General features: G+C 47.5%; 2 protein-coding genes across 2 annotated transcripts; one reads left to right on the forward strand and one right to left on the reverse strand.

Annotated features, from left to right (window-relative positions):
* Positions 1-1,674: 1,674 nt before the first annotated feature.
* Positions 1,675-5,502, forward strand: HOO65_050653 (transcription initiation factor TFIID subunit 1; the record flags this gene model as incomplete). Its single annotated transcript, XM_071003112.1, has 3 exons — positions 1,675-4,799; positions 4,880-4,936; positions 5,040-5,502. 3 exons carry the CDS (start codon positions 1,675-1,677, stop codon positions 5,500-5,502), a joined length of 3,645 nt encoding a protein of 1,214 aa, XP_070858712.1.
* Positions 5,503-5,896: 394 nt separating this feature from the next.
* On the reverse strand, positions 5,897-9,293 carry HOO65_050654 (pyruvate kinase; the record flags this gene model as incomplete). Its single annotated transcript, XM_071003140.1, has 3 exons — positions 5,897-8,277; positions 8,333-8,958; positions 9,022-9,293. 3 exons carry the CDS (start codon positions 9,291-9,293, stop codon positions 5,897-5,899), a joined length of 3,279 nt encoding a protein of 1,092 aa, XP_070858713.1.
* Between the last annotated feature and the right edge of the window lie 4,335 nt (positions 9,294-13,628).

The following is a 13,628-nucleotide window of genomic DNA, read 5'->3' on the forward strand; positions in this document are numbered from 1 at the left end:
TCCAATTCTTGAGCATATGAAGTAAAAGAGAAGGAAAGGCCTAGGAGACGGTAATATCGAAGTCTAGACATCTCAACGTATGATTGCAACAGCATATCTTAACGGTGGTTAAGTAGAGAAGTCAATTCCAACATTTGAGCATGCAGGAGCCAAGGGAAACAGTGCACCAACAGCTAATCATCCGTTGCTTCTAGCAGCTCAACATGCACTTGCAACGGCATAACTTGACCATGGCGAGATTGAAAATGGTATCCCAATGCTTAGGCATGCGGTGCAAACAAGAAAGAAAGCTTTGGCAGCCGATGATTCCATAGAAATGGAAGAATTGACAACTCATAGCCTTTGAGCCAAAAGAACACAGTTTACAGCATCATACATGGTTGCATGATTAATAAACGAGGGCATATGACAATGACATTGGCTAGCTAGACTATGAAGCATAGAATTACCGGCAAAGAAAATTTTGATCTGATCAGCATATTCCATTGGGACAAGCGCCTAGTCGTCATCTCCTGTCGTAGGATAGCTGATTCATATGCACAAAGCCGTCAGGCCTTGTCCTTCAATTCCCACCCTTTGAGAAGTTGACAGTCAGTTAGATAATCCACGGAGGCTTCGATAATAACCACCGGTGTTCTTTCTCCTCGTGCAGCGTGCTCAAAGTGTGATTCACGGCCCTTTTAGAGATAATGTTTAATATCGGTCTTACCTTTTTAATATAAAGCATAATTCCCGAGTTCGTCACACGACATAAGACAAGTATGTGTGGCTTCATAAGCTAGTAGTTCAACCCTTCAGAAGGGGGGGCAAAAGGGAAAAAAGGACGAAAGGATAAAAAAGATCGGCAAATAGCAAAATACAAATCATAGAAGAAGGGAAGCGGCCAGCAAAATTGACAAAGCAGCGCAAAGCTTGATGGTTGTATCAGTCAATGAAGGAAAATGAAGTGACAAACACCCTAGCTGTTAGTGGGAGCTGTAAGAAATAAAAGTTACACTGTCTGGGTTAAAAGCGGTAGTTCTGCACCCTGGGGTCTCCCCTGATAGGTGCTTCTATCCTTCCTTTCCTTTTTGATTCGGTCATTGGTAACTCGACAGCCACGGCCTCGGCCCGCTGGATAGAGAATCCTCCTGGCTGTGCTGTAGGACTTTAAATGCCATAAGAGATCCCGGGAATCTATCTATACGCTTTGATCACTGCAAACCGCCTGGAGCATTCTGACGCCTTGTTGTGAGATAGTAGTAGACAAGCGTCAAAGAAGATATACAGTGGAAGGTGGAGAAAAAAAAAATATGGGTTGCATTTTAGTCGAAACAGGGGTGTAACCTATATTGCTTATGTAATAAACAGCCCTACCAGGACCCGTGCCATCAACACGCCTAGCTGGAAAGATTGAGAGACGATTTGATTACTTTTGCGATCTTTTTCTTGCTTTGTCTGTCACCTTTTCTTGTAATTTAGTCTGATGTTTGGCTGATCCCGATTGCTGCGAAATCTCTGCTCAAGAAAAGCGCACAACGGATTGAAGTGACTCTTGTCGACAGGCAGACGACGCGCCTTTGTTTCTATGGCGGTTTCGTTATCTCCTCTTTTGCGCCTTCTATCTTCTTCTTTTTGTTTTTCTCCTTTCTTCATACACTCTTTCTTGCCTTATTTATTTTAATCTTACCCGCTATGATGCCCTCCTCAGATCCCAGCGCGACGACGCCCCAATCACAACCGCCTGCACCAGATGACGTGGACGAGGAGTTCTGGCAGAAACAAGATGCTGCCGACGAAGATGCGATTCGCAATTTCCTCAAGGGCGCAGAGGACCCCGACAACGACCTCAATGCCTTTCTCACCAATGAAACTATTGACCAGTCTGGAAAGGCCGATGATGCCATGGACTATGGCGACATTTCGGACGACGATGATCTACCAGATGAAGAGATACCAACTGCTGCCGCCGCTCCCACCAAGACTGCTGGTTCCTTAGTCGACTCCTCCGCTGAGGCTCCTGATTTAACAGACGATAGCGCCCCCAGAAACCCCAACAACGACGGTACAAACGACAACGATTTTGATGCTGACGATCTGTTTGGTGAAAGAGACTCTTCACCGTTTGGTAATCTCTTTGGCCCGGAGACCCCAGAAGAGCCTGCCGAGGGCAATCCTGCTCCCGAGCCGACAACGGCTGTTGATCCTGCCATTGTCCCAGAGTCCAGCTTTCGCGATCCGCCCTTTCAAGGCACTGACACCGAAGATTTTGACATGCTAGCCGCCGACCAGACCAACCAGGACCCTGATATTCCGCCAGCTATAGAATCGGCTGAAGAGTTGCTCAAACAAAAATGGCCTGATTTCAAGCAAGGCGTTGTGCTAGAATGGAACTCACTACTACCGCCGAAGCCGTCCAAGTACATCCCCAAGAAACCCTTGCGCAAAATGAAGCCACTCATCACATCAAAGCTCTCACTGGATATTGCCCCTGATCAAGAAAAGATTTTTCGCCTCCCTGATAACAACCGTCGCAAAGCTTACGACCCTGACAATTCTCACTTTGTACAACTCGGCCTTGCGAAAGAGGCCCGCCAAGCAACTACCGACAACGAAATTAACCTCGACAATGACGAAGATGACGATCCTATTGGCGGTTTCACCCTTCAGGATATTGCGACCGTGTGCTTTGATTTCTCCGCTGATATTGAGTCCGCGGAACGTCTCATTACTGCTACTGAGACTGATACAATGGAAATTTCCAAAACTAAGCAGTCAGCAGTGGGAAATGATACTGACGGTGAAGGCGACGACGAATGGGATGCTATTTTCAAGGATGTCGACAATGAACGGCCTAAGAAGAAACCACGTGTTATTGATACACGACTGCCTGACATCCCTCGTTACACTGCTCCGGGCTTTGACGACTTTGAGAACCACACAAAACGCCTGGGCAAGCGCGTTTATGTCGATTTCACAGACCCTCACCTGCATCTTGAAGAGGTGTCAGTCGAGGTCCTCGCCAAGCGTCAAAAGATCGAGGCATCCAATAAACGCATTGCTACCGGCAACCTTGGTCGCCTAACCAAGAGCCGTTTCAATATTGCCAACGACGACGCCTACGAAATGCTTAAAGAAAACCACAAGCACAAAGTTCGTGCCACCCTTGGAAACATCAATGTTGAGCATAGTTTGCCTGCTCTCAAGCTAGCATGGCCATACTACAAGGTCAAGCTGGAAGAAACCCCCGACCGGTATCATCGACCACCGTTACGAACACGCCAGTTTGTCAACCGCGATATAGAATTCCACCGCCGCGGTCATATTAAGAAAAAGCTCACTAAAGGCAAGGCCCACGAGGTCTTTCGCGAAACCAAAGACTTGTCACTTAACGATAATTCATCGGCGGTCTTGTTCGAGTACTGTGAGCGTGTACCAACCGTGCTGTCCAAATTTGGCATGGCCAATCGTGTCATCAATTACTACCGTAAGATTGACGCAACGGATGAAAAGATGCCCGAAAAACTGGAAGTCGGCGAGACCCATGTCCTACTGCCTGAGGACCGTTCTCCTTTCTCGATCTTTGGCACTGTCAATCCCGGCCAGATTGTGCCTACATTTCACAACCAAATGTACCGTGCCCCGCTGTTCAAGCACAAGGTGCGCACCGGCGATTTCTTACTAGGCCGCTCTAGCACTGGACTCAACGGCTCTAAATGGTATCTGCGCAACATTGATCACATTTTTGTCGTTGGCCAGACATTTCCATCTGTCGAGGTGCCCGGCCCGCATAGTCGCAAGGTCACTAATGCTAGCAAGAATCGTATAAAAATGATCAGCTACCGGTTAATGCACAAGGATCCGAGTCATTTGGTCAATTTGTCTGATATTACAAGGCACATTGCCGATAGCACTGACGCACAGAACCGCCAGAAGCTCAAGGAGTTCCTTGCATACGCTAAATCTGAGAAGGGTCAATGGAAACTGCGCGATGGCGAGGTTCTTATGGATGAGGAACGCATCCGCGCCATGATTAAGCCAGAGGACACCTGCCTCATTGACGGCATGGCTCTTGGTCTAAAGATGCTGGAGGACGCGGGTTTCGATCCCAAAAACGCGGTTTTGGACGACGAAGAGTCGGATGATGAGGACGAAGGCGGCCACAAAGCCAAAGGCTCCAAGAAGAATCAGGAAAAGGCAGAAGAGGCCCTGGCAGACAAAATGGCGCCGTGGAAGACTAGCAAGGCCTTCATAGACGCTTGTGCCGGCAAAGCTATGTTGCAGCTACACGGTGAGGGCGATCCCACAGGCCACGGGCTAGGTTTCAGTTTTATCCGTACGTCCATGAAGGGTGGTTATATCGAAGCCGTGCAAGGCCCGCTCGCTACCTCTGCCGACGCCATGGAACGCCAAAAGCGCGAGAACAATGGTCATGCCTACAACGTCAAACGACAGGAAGCCATGTATCGTGACGGTATCAGCGAGATTTGGGAAAAACAGCGGTCTACACTATCGGATCCGCAGTTGCATGATGATAACGACGTTTTGCACACAGCTGACGAGGACGACCGCTTTAGTGGCCATCCCTCCGCAGCGGCTGCTGCTGGCCATGGCCAAACGCCTATGGCCGAAGATGGGTTCAGCCAGATTAGCGGTTTTACCTCGGCAAGCCGTGCGATCAGTAAAAAGAAGCTGCGCATCACGCGCCAAGTCCGTCAACCGGATGGGTCGGTTGGTGTAGTTGAAGAAGTTGTTGAGGACCCGGTTGTGATTGCGCATTATCTAAAGCGCCGCGACGAGGCAGACATCAACCCAACCAAGTACGTATCTATGTTTGAGACTCCCTTTGACATTTCTACATCTACCTCCCTATGTTCCCTGCTAACTTATCCTTTATTAGCCTTTATGATATCCTGCCCACGGGCAATGCTGATCGCGACCGGCTAGGCATTAAAAAGTATGTGCTAGTCCCTCTCCTTTTTTTGCTGCTATCCCTGTACACACTTTACATGGACGTGGTTGGCACTACATTTACTAACACAGTTTTTACTCATAAATAGGGTTGAAGAGGAGCTCGCTCGCCTTAAGAAAAACCGCGAACGTCGCAAGACTCGTGAAAAACAAAAAGAGTTGCACCGTCGTGTCGGGTCCGGGGGGGTTATGGAGTCCTTCTCGCCCGAGCCTGGCACACCCGCCAGTGCAACTGGTCCCTCCCCTTCGACACTCATTTCTGGGGCCACCCTCCCAGGAGCTAGCACACCGGGCGGTGTTGGTGCCACTGGAAGCAACGGCGCGGCCGGAGCCGCTGCCACCACCGTGGATATTAAGTCTGTCACGGGGACAACACGCAAGTGCGCCAATTGCGGCCAGGTTGGGCACATCAAGACAAACAAAAAGCTATGCCCGTTGCTCAACGGCACGATCAAGAACGACGGCCCGCAAGAAATCGGTGGCTTTGGCGGGTTTTCCGCGCCTACGCCATCATCTGTAGGAGGTATGGGCGCAGGGTCTCCATCTATGTGAATTTAAAGATCGTTGAAGGATGGGTAAGGATTAAGATATATTGCGCATATTTTGTGTGCATGAGAGAGGTAGAAGGCCGGCTGTGTGTGAGAGGGAGAGATGTAAAGAAGGGAAGGCCGACTGCTAAAGCATTGTGAAGCATTGTGTAAAGGCGTTTTTTTTCTTAAAAGGTTGGGACTTTTTTCTATTCTTTTTTCTTATAGCAAGCATTCACGGATTCCCAGAAGCAGTATAACAAGGCCAATAACTAAAGAGTGAAGATGATCGTGAGTCGCGTGTTAGTATATCCAGCTGTGCTGTGGCGAGCTGACCAGTGAGGTACATATATGTCCTTCGAAAAGTATAGAGCTTCTAACTAAACGAAATGTTGGAGGGGCTCAACTGCAGCATGAGCCTAGGCATTTGTACTATATGCTCTCCCAAGCTCATATTGAGATGCGAGAAGCGAAGGATGATCGGCTGCTAGAGCCTTCTCCCTCATCGCCACTACGTACTCAAACATGGGAACTGCCTTCTCGGTCTGGCCATTATCGAGATATACTCTTGCAAGCTCATGCTGAGATTCTAGAAGCGATGGATGGTCAGCCTCTAAAGCCCTCTCTTCCACCAATAACAGACACTCGAACATAGAAATCGCCTTTTCGACTTGGCCATTGGCGAGATATGCTCTTGCAAGTTCATGTTGAGATGTCAGGAGTTTTGGATGATCGACTGCTAGAGTCCTCTGCCTCATTCCTACTACGTGCTCAAGCATGGAGACTCCCTTCTGAACCTGGCCATTGTCAAGATAAGCTCCTGCAAGATTGTGTTTGGATGTCAGAAGTGAAGGATGATCAGCTACTAGAGCTTTCTCTTCCATCAATAACAGACACTCGAACATAGATACCGCCTTCGCAACTTGGCCACTAGAAAGATATACCCTGGCGAGTTCATGTTGGGTTGCCAGAAATAAAGGGTGGTCGGCGCCCAACTTCTTCTGTTCCACCACTAACAGACGCTCAAGCGTGAGAAGCGCCTCCTTGGTTTGGCCATTTTTGAGATATGCCACTGCGAGATTATGTTGAGATGCTAGAAAGGAAGGATGGTCAGCTGCTAGAGCCTTCTCTTGCATCACCAACACATGCTCAAACATGGGAATTGCCTTCTCAACTTGGTTATTGTTAAGGTGTGCAACCGCAAGCTCATGCTGAGACATCAGAAGTTCCGAGTCATCAGCTTCTAGAGTCTCCTCTCTCATCTCAACTACATACTCCAGCATGGAAATTGCCTGCTCCGCCTGGCCATTATCAAGATATGCTCGTGCAAGCTCATGTTGTGATGTTAGAAGATATGGATGATCAGCCGCTAGAATCTTTTCTTCCATCATTAGCACATGCTTAAACACAGAAATGGCCTTTTCGACTTGGCCATTTTTGAGATATGCTACTGCCAGATTGTGCTTAAATGCCAGAAGCGAAGGATGATCGACTGCTAGAGCCTTCTCCTCCATCGCTACTACATACTCATTCATGATAACAGACTCTTGAGCATGGCCGTCTTTTAGCAGACATTTGCCTACTTTAAACGCCAAGTCCGAAGCATCCATCGAGTTAGCTTTCCCTGTGCCGATAATGCGTCGTGCGTGTGGCAAGTATAGCCGCCAAAGGTTTCGGTTTTCCCATTCGTCATCTGGGAAAACTTGAGTGACATGCTCGAGAGCATCTAGCCATTGTTCTTCTCCGTTCTTTAAGCCCTCACACCACAGCTGAGTTGTGAGGTGCACAAGACTATGCATATCAAATAGCCCAGGGGTTTGCTGTCTGCGAAGGAAGCCATATCCCAGTAGCATTCCGACAGCATCCGCCATTTCTTTCTTGGTTTCGAATTCCGGGAAAATAGATTGGGGAATAGCTTTTGGATCGATTTGTGCGATAAAATGAAGTAAAGCTACTGCTGGCTGAGAAGCTCTCCGGACTTGCTCAAATGTAATGAGCCATGTAGTGGCCACAGCGCCTTGGGAACGGTCATGGTGAGTTTCATCAGAGTGTCCATCTCCTAGCAGCTGAATCTTGTCCTTCTGTGTATATCTTAGGAGTTCAAGATAATCAAAGACAGAAATGCTCTTCATGAACATGTAGTCCGCTGCCTGTGCAACTGCCAAAGGAAGATAACAGAGTTCTTCGAGGACCCCATTTATCGAAGCCTGGTCATCAAGATCCTCGACACCCCGACCCAAGATCGTCGTCAATTCTTTAGAGGACATAGTTTCAAGCTCTATGATACTAGTTCTCATCTTAACGATCTGCCAGGCAACCTCGTTTGATCGTGTCGTTAGCAGAACTCGCCCTCTCTCACTCCTTGGGAGAAAGGCATGGATTCCAGCCCCAGTTGGGGTATTCGGAGTACCAAAAATATCAATTTCATCAATGTTATCAAGGACAAGAAGCCAGTTTCCAGCCTTTCTTGATTCCATGTGATGCTTCACAAGGATCTTTGGGTCTTCATCATCAGTCTTGCTGATGTCTAGCTCCTCGACAAGCTTCTTGCAAGCATCATCAAACTTGGCCATACTAGCAGCAGTAATCCAAAAGACAGAATAGCCAGGTTTGTGTTTCTTTGTCATGTATGCGAGCTTCAAGGCTACCTGGGTTTTACCCATACCGCCTAAACCCACTAGGGCAACCTGCTGAAAGCCAGCCTGGGTGAACAGCTTGTCGTTCAGTGTGTCGAGGAGTTTTTGGCGTCCGACAAAATAGGGGTTTTCATAGAATGGGATACAATGAACAGGTCGGTGGCCTATGAGTCGAAAGGTTAGCTCAGCAACTATATCAGGGTATCTTGACACACTAACCATCCAGTTCCACAGATTGTCCCAAAACCTTGGTAGTGTGCTCTAGTTCCAGTGGCTGTGTTGGAGCTTTGGTTACACCGCGCCTAGTGATGACACTAACAAACTCCATTATAGCGACTTTGTTTTCCTCTAGGTAATTGGTCGTGTGTGACGAGATCTTGCTTGTCTGCTTCCAGTCTGAAAGGGTGACATCCTTCAGGCCACTCTCGACATTGAATCTGAAGTATTTACCTGTACCACTATACCTATTTCTAAGTCGCAAGGCAGCAGCTTTGGAGCTGGCAGCCATCCCTTCTAGCGCTTTGAGAATAGACTTTCCTGTATCGTCAATCTCAACGACGTCGCCAAGACCCGTGCCAATGCTGAGAATTAGCATATCCCGACCCGGGAACTTTGCCTCGGCTTCTGCGATGAGTGTCTCACATGGGTTATTGTGACCAAAACCAGCATCGACGAATTCAACTTCATCCCGGCCAACTTTTATTGGCTTGAAAAGTGCAATAGCTGCGGAAGTAGCTCTAGCCACTTCCCAAATCATGCACCCAGAAAGGCTCGTAGATGGGTCGTATGTCGTGAAAAGAGTCGGCAATGCTTCGACATTGGCTTTAGTAATAGCCAATATTACGCTATGTCATGAAATGGCTGTTACTAGATATACGAGTCACTAGATGCATATGCACAGAACTCACGTTTTGGTGCATGCCTCGTCATAGAACTGTAGGTCTTCATGTGGGCAATTATCTGTTGTAGGTATGTTGGTCTTCCGATGCGCTACACATTCTGGCTCGGGACAGTTCGCTCGAATGGCCCATTTGATGGCACCCTGCAGCTTCGTAGCTGAGAAGGTGCCCGATCGTGATGCTCGAGCTAAACCCGGCCATTTCGGGGTGAAAGCCGTTTCAGCAAGGCTTTTATACGTTCGGATGCATTGGTCGACTGTCATTCCCAGTCGGCCAAGCATGATGGCGATGATTCTATACAAACACTGTTAATAATATGTCCTGTAATCCTGTGCTGATATAGTGAAAGTCTTGCCCTCCAGTGCTCGTACCACCGATCAGGTCAAAGGTCTCACATGGCCTGGGTATTTGAGACAGACCCTCTGATTCTTTGATACGCTCCATAATTCTTTCAAGAATCAAAAGGCTAGATAACCCGCGGACACCCCCGCCATCTGCAATGGTTAGTACCAAGACAGCATTGCTTCCAAGCAGCGGAACATACCAAGAGATAGGATCCTAAACGGCCCAGCGGGTTGTATAGTCGAGTCCATACTATCTTGACCAAACTCTGAGAACCAAGGAAGACAATGAAAAATGCGAAATATTACAGCAGATAAGGCAAATTAGTCCGAAGCTCACGCCATTTGCCTCGCCATTGCCATTGAGCTAACATGTGCTCACAGCAAATATAGCAAATCCAAGCATGATATTCCACATGGGGCGAATGATGCCCAACAAACTCGGTTCTCCCCCAAAGTATTAGTCACGTGAAAACAGCCTGCAGTGCCATAAGTGTTGATGATTGGCTGACCATGGAAGAAAGACGTTGCCCGACTACTAGGAAAGTAGGGCTTTCTTGACCCAGCATAACGTTAGGCTGGCATGGCCTCAGTACCGTGACCGCACTATACACAGAACTTAACAGCCTAATCCAGCTTATAATAAGGCTCGCTGGTATGCAAACTCACAATTCAATGCCTTTTGTTCTGTGCAAGGATGCAACCGAGCTAGGTTTCTTGACTTTGCTTTTCTTCATAAAGGCTTCAGGGATGGTATTAACCGCGTGAAGGGTAGAAGGAATACAACAATCAGTGCAGCTGTTTTTCAGATGTCGGCCATGGAGAGTTGAGCGATGCGCCTACAAAGCCGGTGGGAAAAAAAAAGCCCAACCACAAGAAACCATCGTCGTGGTTTCATGGAAATACTTCTAGTAGACACCCTAGGCTCTAGCACAGCATCTCCAGGCCAATTAAACATCGAAGAAAGATCTCGGGTTGGATTGGCCTAGAAACTCCTGATGGCATGTTAGCATCGAGTCTAGGAGAGAGGATGAGCTCTGTGACAAATCCGCCAATATCTCCAATGTTCATACTAATGTCGATGACGAATGTGATCCGATAACTCGGGGACTTTCGCAAGGCGCTTTCCCATTCTTACTCCATGCCAATGGGCCGCTATAGCTCAAATAGAGCCAGTAAGCCATGTAACGATGAGCTTCTCGCAATCTTCCGGAACATCCACCAAACCAGACGTGCAGCCAGAAACGAGCCTCTCGACTAGAGTGAGGATACAGACATGGAGTGGCATTTAATGGAGAGCAAGTAGCCCGGCCCTTTCCTCATCGTCATCCAATACTCCTATCAGGCTGGCACTTTTCCGCGCCAAGTTCCATGATGTTACTTCGAAAACCATCTTCATGAGCCAATGCTCCTCATGAAGGATATCCAATCATCGCCAGCGCCGCAAAGATCATATTCGTTGCCATAATCTGATCTGCCTTGATGGTGAAGTGAAAAAACCCATTGGTCCATCCAACCTTTCATCACAATGTCAAGATGTAAGAGGCTTAAAGTGAGAAGAAACTCATCAATTAATGGCAGAAAATATGGACAGATTTTTGATACATCAGCTAAAGGCGCACATTAACTCTAGATGCAAAATAAACACACATCAAATTACCCTCATTCCCACTACCAAAAACATAGTTCCAGTTGAAAGGCGGTGCAGGACACACAGCAGCATTCCAATCCCCCACGGAGTCCTGCTGCCACCGTGATTAGAAGAAAGAACTTGACGCTCAGTATCAACAGAGTCGCAATGGCCATCTCAGAAGCTCTCTGAAACAAAGTTAAGGAATTCATCGCTGTCCAGCATACTCAGTGCGTCACTCTCTAAAAAGGTTGGCATCTTAGTTATTCCGAAACTTAACTAGGACACATCCCTCTCTAATTCATCGCGCCCTATTACCTTCCCGCCATGTCTAAGGAAAGGCAGAAAATCCCTTCTTACTATAATACTCGTCTATTTTTCACTGCAGCATGCTTTCCGGCACCCTCAACTGTTCAATGCCCTACCAAATATATGTACCACAAACCGAAATGCCTTGTGTAACTCACAACTGAACAGGAAAATAGTATCAATCCATTGCTGCGGCCGTCTTCAATACTAGCTCCGCCAGCAGGGCTGTTCCCTCCTTCTAGCGAGCGAGCTAGCTTATTTGCCCCCATCAGAACGTCGTCTTCAAGTCAGCAATCAAAGAAATCAGCAGAGCCCCTACGGGCTCATCAATAACCTCGGTTGTTTTGCTGCCCGTCAGCATCGAGAAGCAAATCCGCTTTGAAGATAGCGTGGCAATTCTCACCATAGGGCACACGCACATACTCTACAGCCCTTGTAGAGTCTAAGATTGAGAACGTGTGCAACTAAATCTGTACATGGCGTTGGTGTGCTCTCAACAAAACAAGAGTCACGCGCTTTGCCTAGCCCTACCTGCAGCACTGCCTCTCAATTGCTGTTGCAAGTACTACGAGATGGATAGGTGCTAGCTTTACTTAGGCTCCTGTCCAATATTCCAGTAGAAACTTTGACAGTGTAGAGGCACAGGACTACCAACTCCCCGAAGTCTATCTTAAGCGTAAGAAGAGGTAGCCATAGAACAAATGCTGTCAAAGTTTCACATCATGCTTGTTGTAGCACCAAGCCTCGAAGCCATTCCCTCTGTTTTTTTCGCTCCTGCTCAAGGACAAACAATAAGAGTTTCTTGCGAAGCAATCAAATCTAGACGCATCGTCTAATCACCAAGACTTGAGTAAAATACACGCCAAGATTTAAACGAGTAACTGAAATGGTCCCACATTGGCTCTCTGGACTGAGGCCTGTCCCTCTATTGAAAGGAGTGCAGCTGAAAAAGAAGGCTGACAGTAGCTTGAGCGCCGTCCTCTCTGCAATACGGCACTGCTAGGCCTATCATCGTATATTCGACTATGAAAAAGGCTTCGCTGAACAGAGCTCTATCACCAGCTAAAGATTGGAACTTGAACATCAATATGGCTCGCCTAGGGACAAACCATGAGGCGTTTGGTGAGTGGCTTAAGAACAGCCCTCCAAACATCTTGCGCAGGCCTAGCTAGCAGCGCCCGGGTGGCCCCCAGCAGGCTCTAGTCAAAACTTATCTTAAAGCTAAAGCGTAGGAGGTCTAGCACTACCCGTCTCATGTAAGCACTAAACAAGTCAATGAACTTATCGATACTTCTAAAAAAAAAAAAAAAAAAAACGCGTTCATCTCCCCATTCCTGTCAATCTAGTTCCCTGCATCACTTAACATACCAGTCCTGAGGAAAACTCAGCCGTGAAATGCGCGGGCGGTCATAGTTCCAAGAGGGAACAGCTTCCACAGCTTGTAAGAACTCTGCCACGGCAGAAGCAAATTATGGGTGTTTATTCATTGCAAATTATGTCACATTGCATATTCCAACTCCTATTTGAATACTTTTCTTAGAGGGCCCGGTGAATTGCATAAATTCAAGTTTCAGTTCAGTGTTAAATCATCAGTCGCTCTTCTAACCCTAAGATAGTCCAAAGCCTAAGATATTTCAAACGGTTCAGTCCCTGGAAGAGAGGTCACTACCAGGAAAGCCTGCAAACAGCCTGCTAAGGGCCACTGTGCTTGGTACTAGAAGACAGCGTATTTCCCCTATCCCCCACCCTAAGTAGCCACCCACCCACATGCTACCAAGCGGATGATCGCACGAAACCCCCAAATCGTCCTGATCATCTTTGTATACATGCAGCGTACATCTATCAAGTTCTAAATTTAGTTTTACTCTAGACAGCGCTCGCGAGCTGAAAGCCTAAAATCTGCGGCGACACCCACACCTCATGTATCACCGTCAGTTAGCCTTCAAGCAGCGGCGCATTTACAAGCCAAATCTCCCTCGAAAAGCCGTCATTTGACCTCGCCCGACTCTATAAAGATACATCAACAATGGCGTGCTTACGGGCCTAGTTGATTACCTTGATCATATTTTGTTCCTATTTTTAGATTTCTTATTGTTCTCGTTACGATCTTTCAACGCGCTTACCCTCCCTCATGTTCAAAATATTCGGCCTAACGCCGCTTTTGGTTCAGCCTTTTTTTTGCTGCGCATATGCATGCAATGAAAGCATGTTCATGTGAGTAAGCAACAATCTCACCCTCTCCACAATGCTACGACAGAGCTGAGGATCAGCAAGGAGGCGCGGAGGAGGTGTATAGTATGCTATTTGTGTCATGTCATGTGCAATACAGTGCATGT

The sequence above is a fragment of the Ceratocystis lukuohia genome (assembly GCF_044167205.1).
Source record: "Ceratocystis lukuohia strain C4212 chromosome Unknown Supercontig5_pilon, whole genome shotgun sequence".
NCBI classification, from domain to species: Eukaryota; Fungi; Ascomycota; class Sordariomycetes; order Microascales; family Ceratocystidaceae; genus Ceratocystis; species Ceratocystis lukuohia.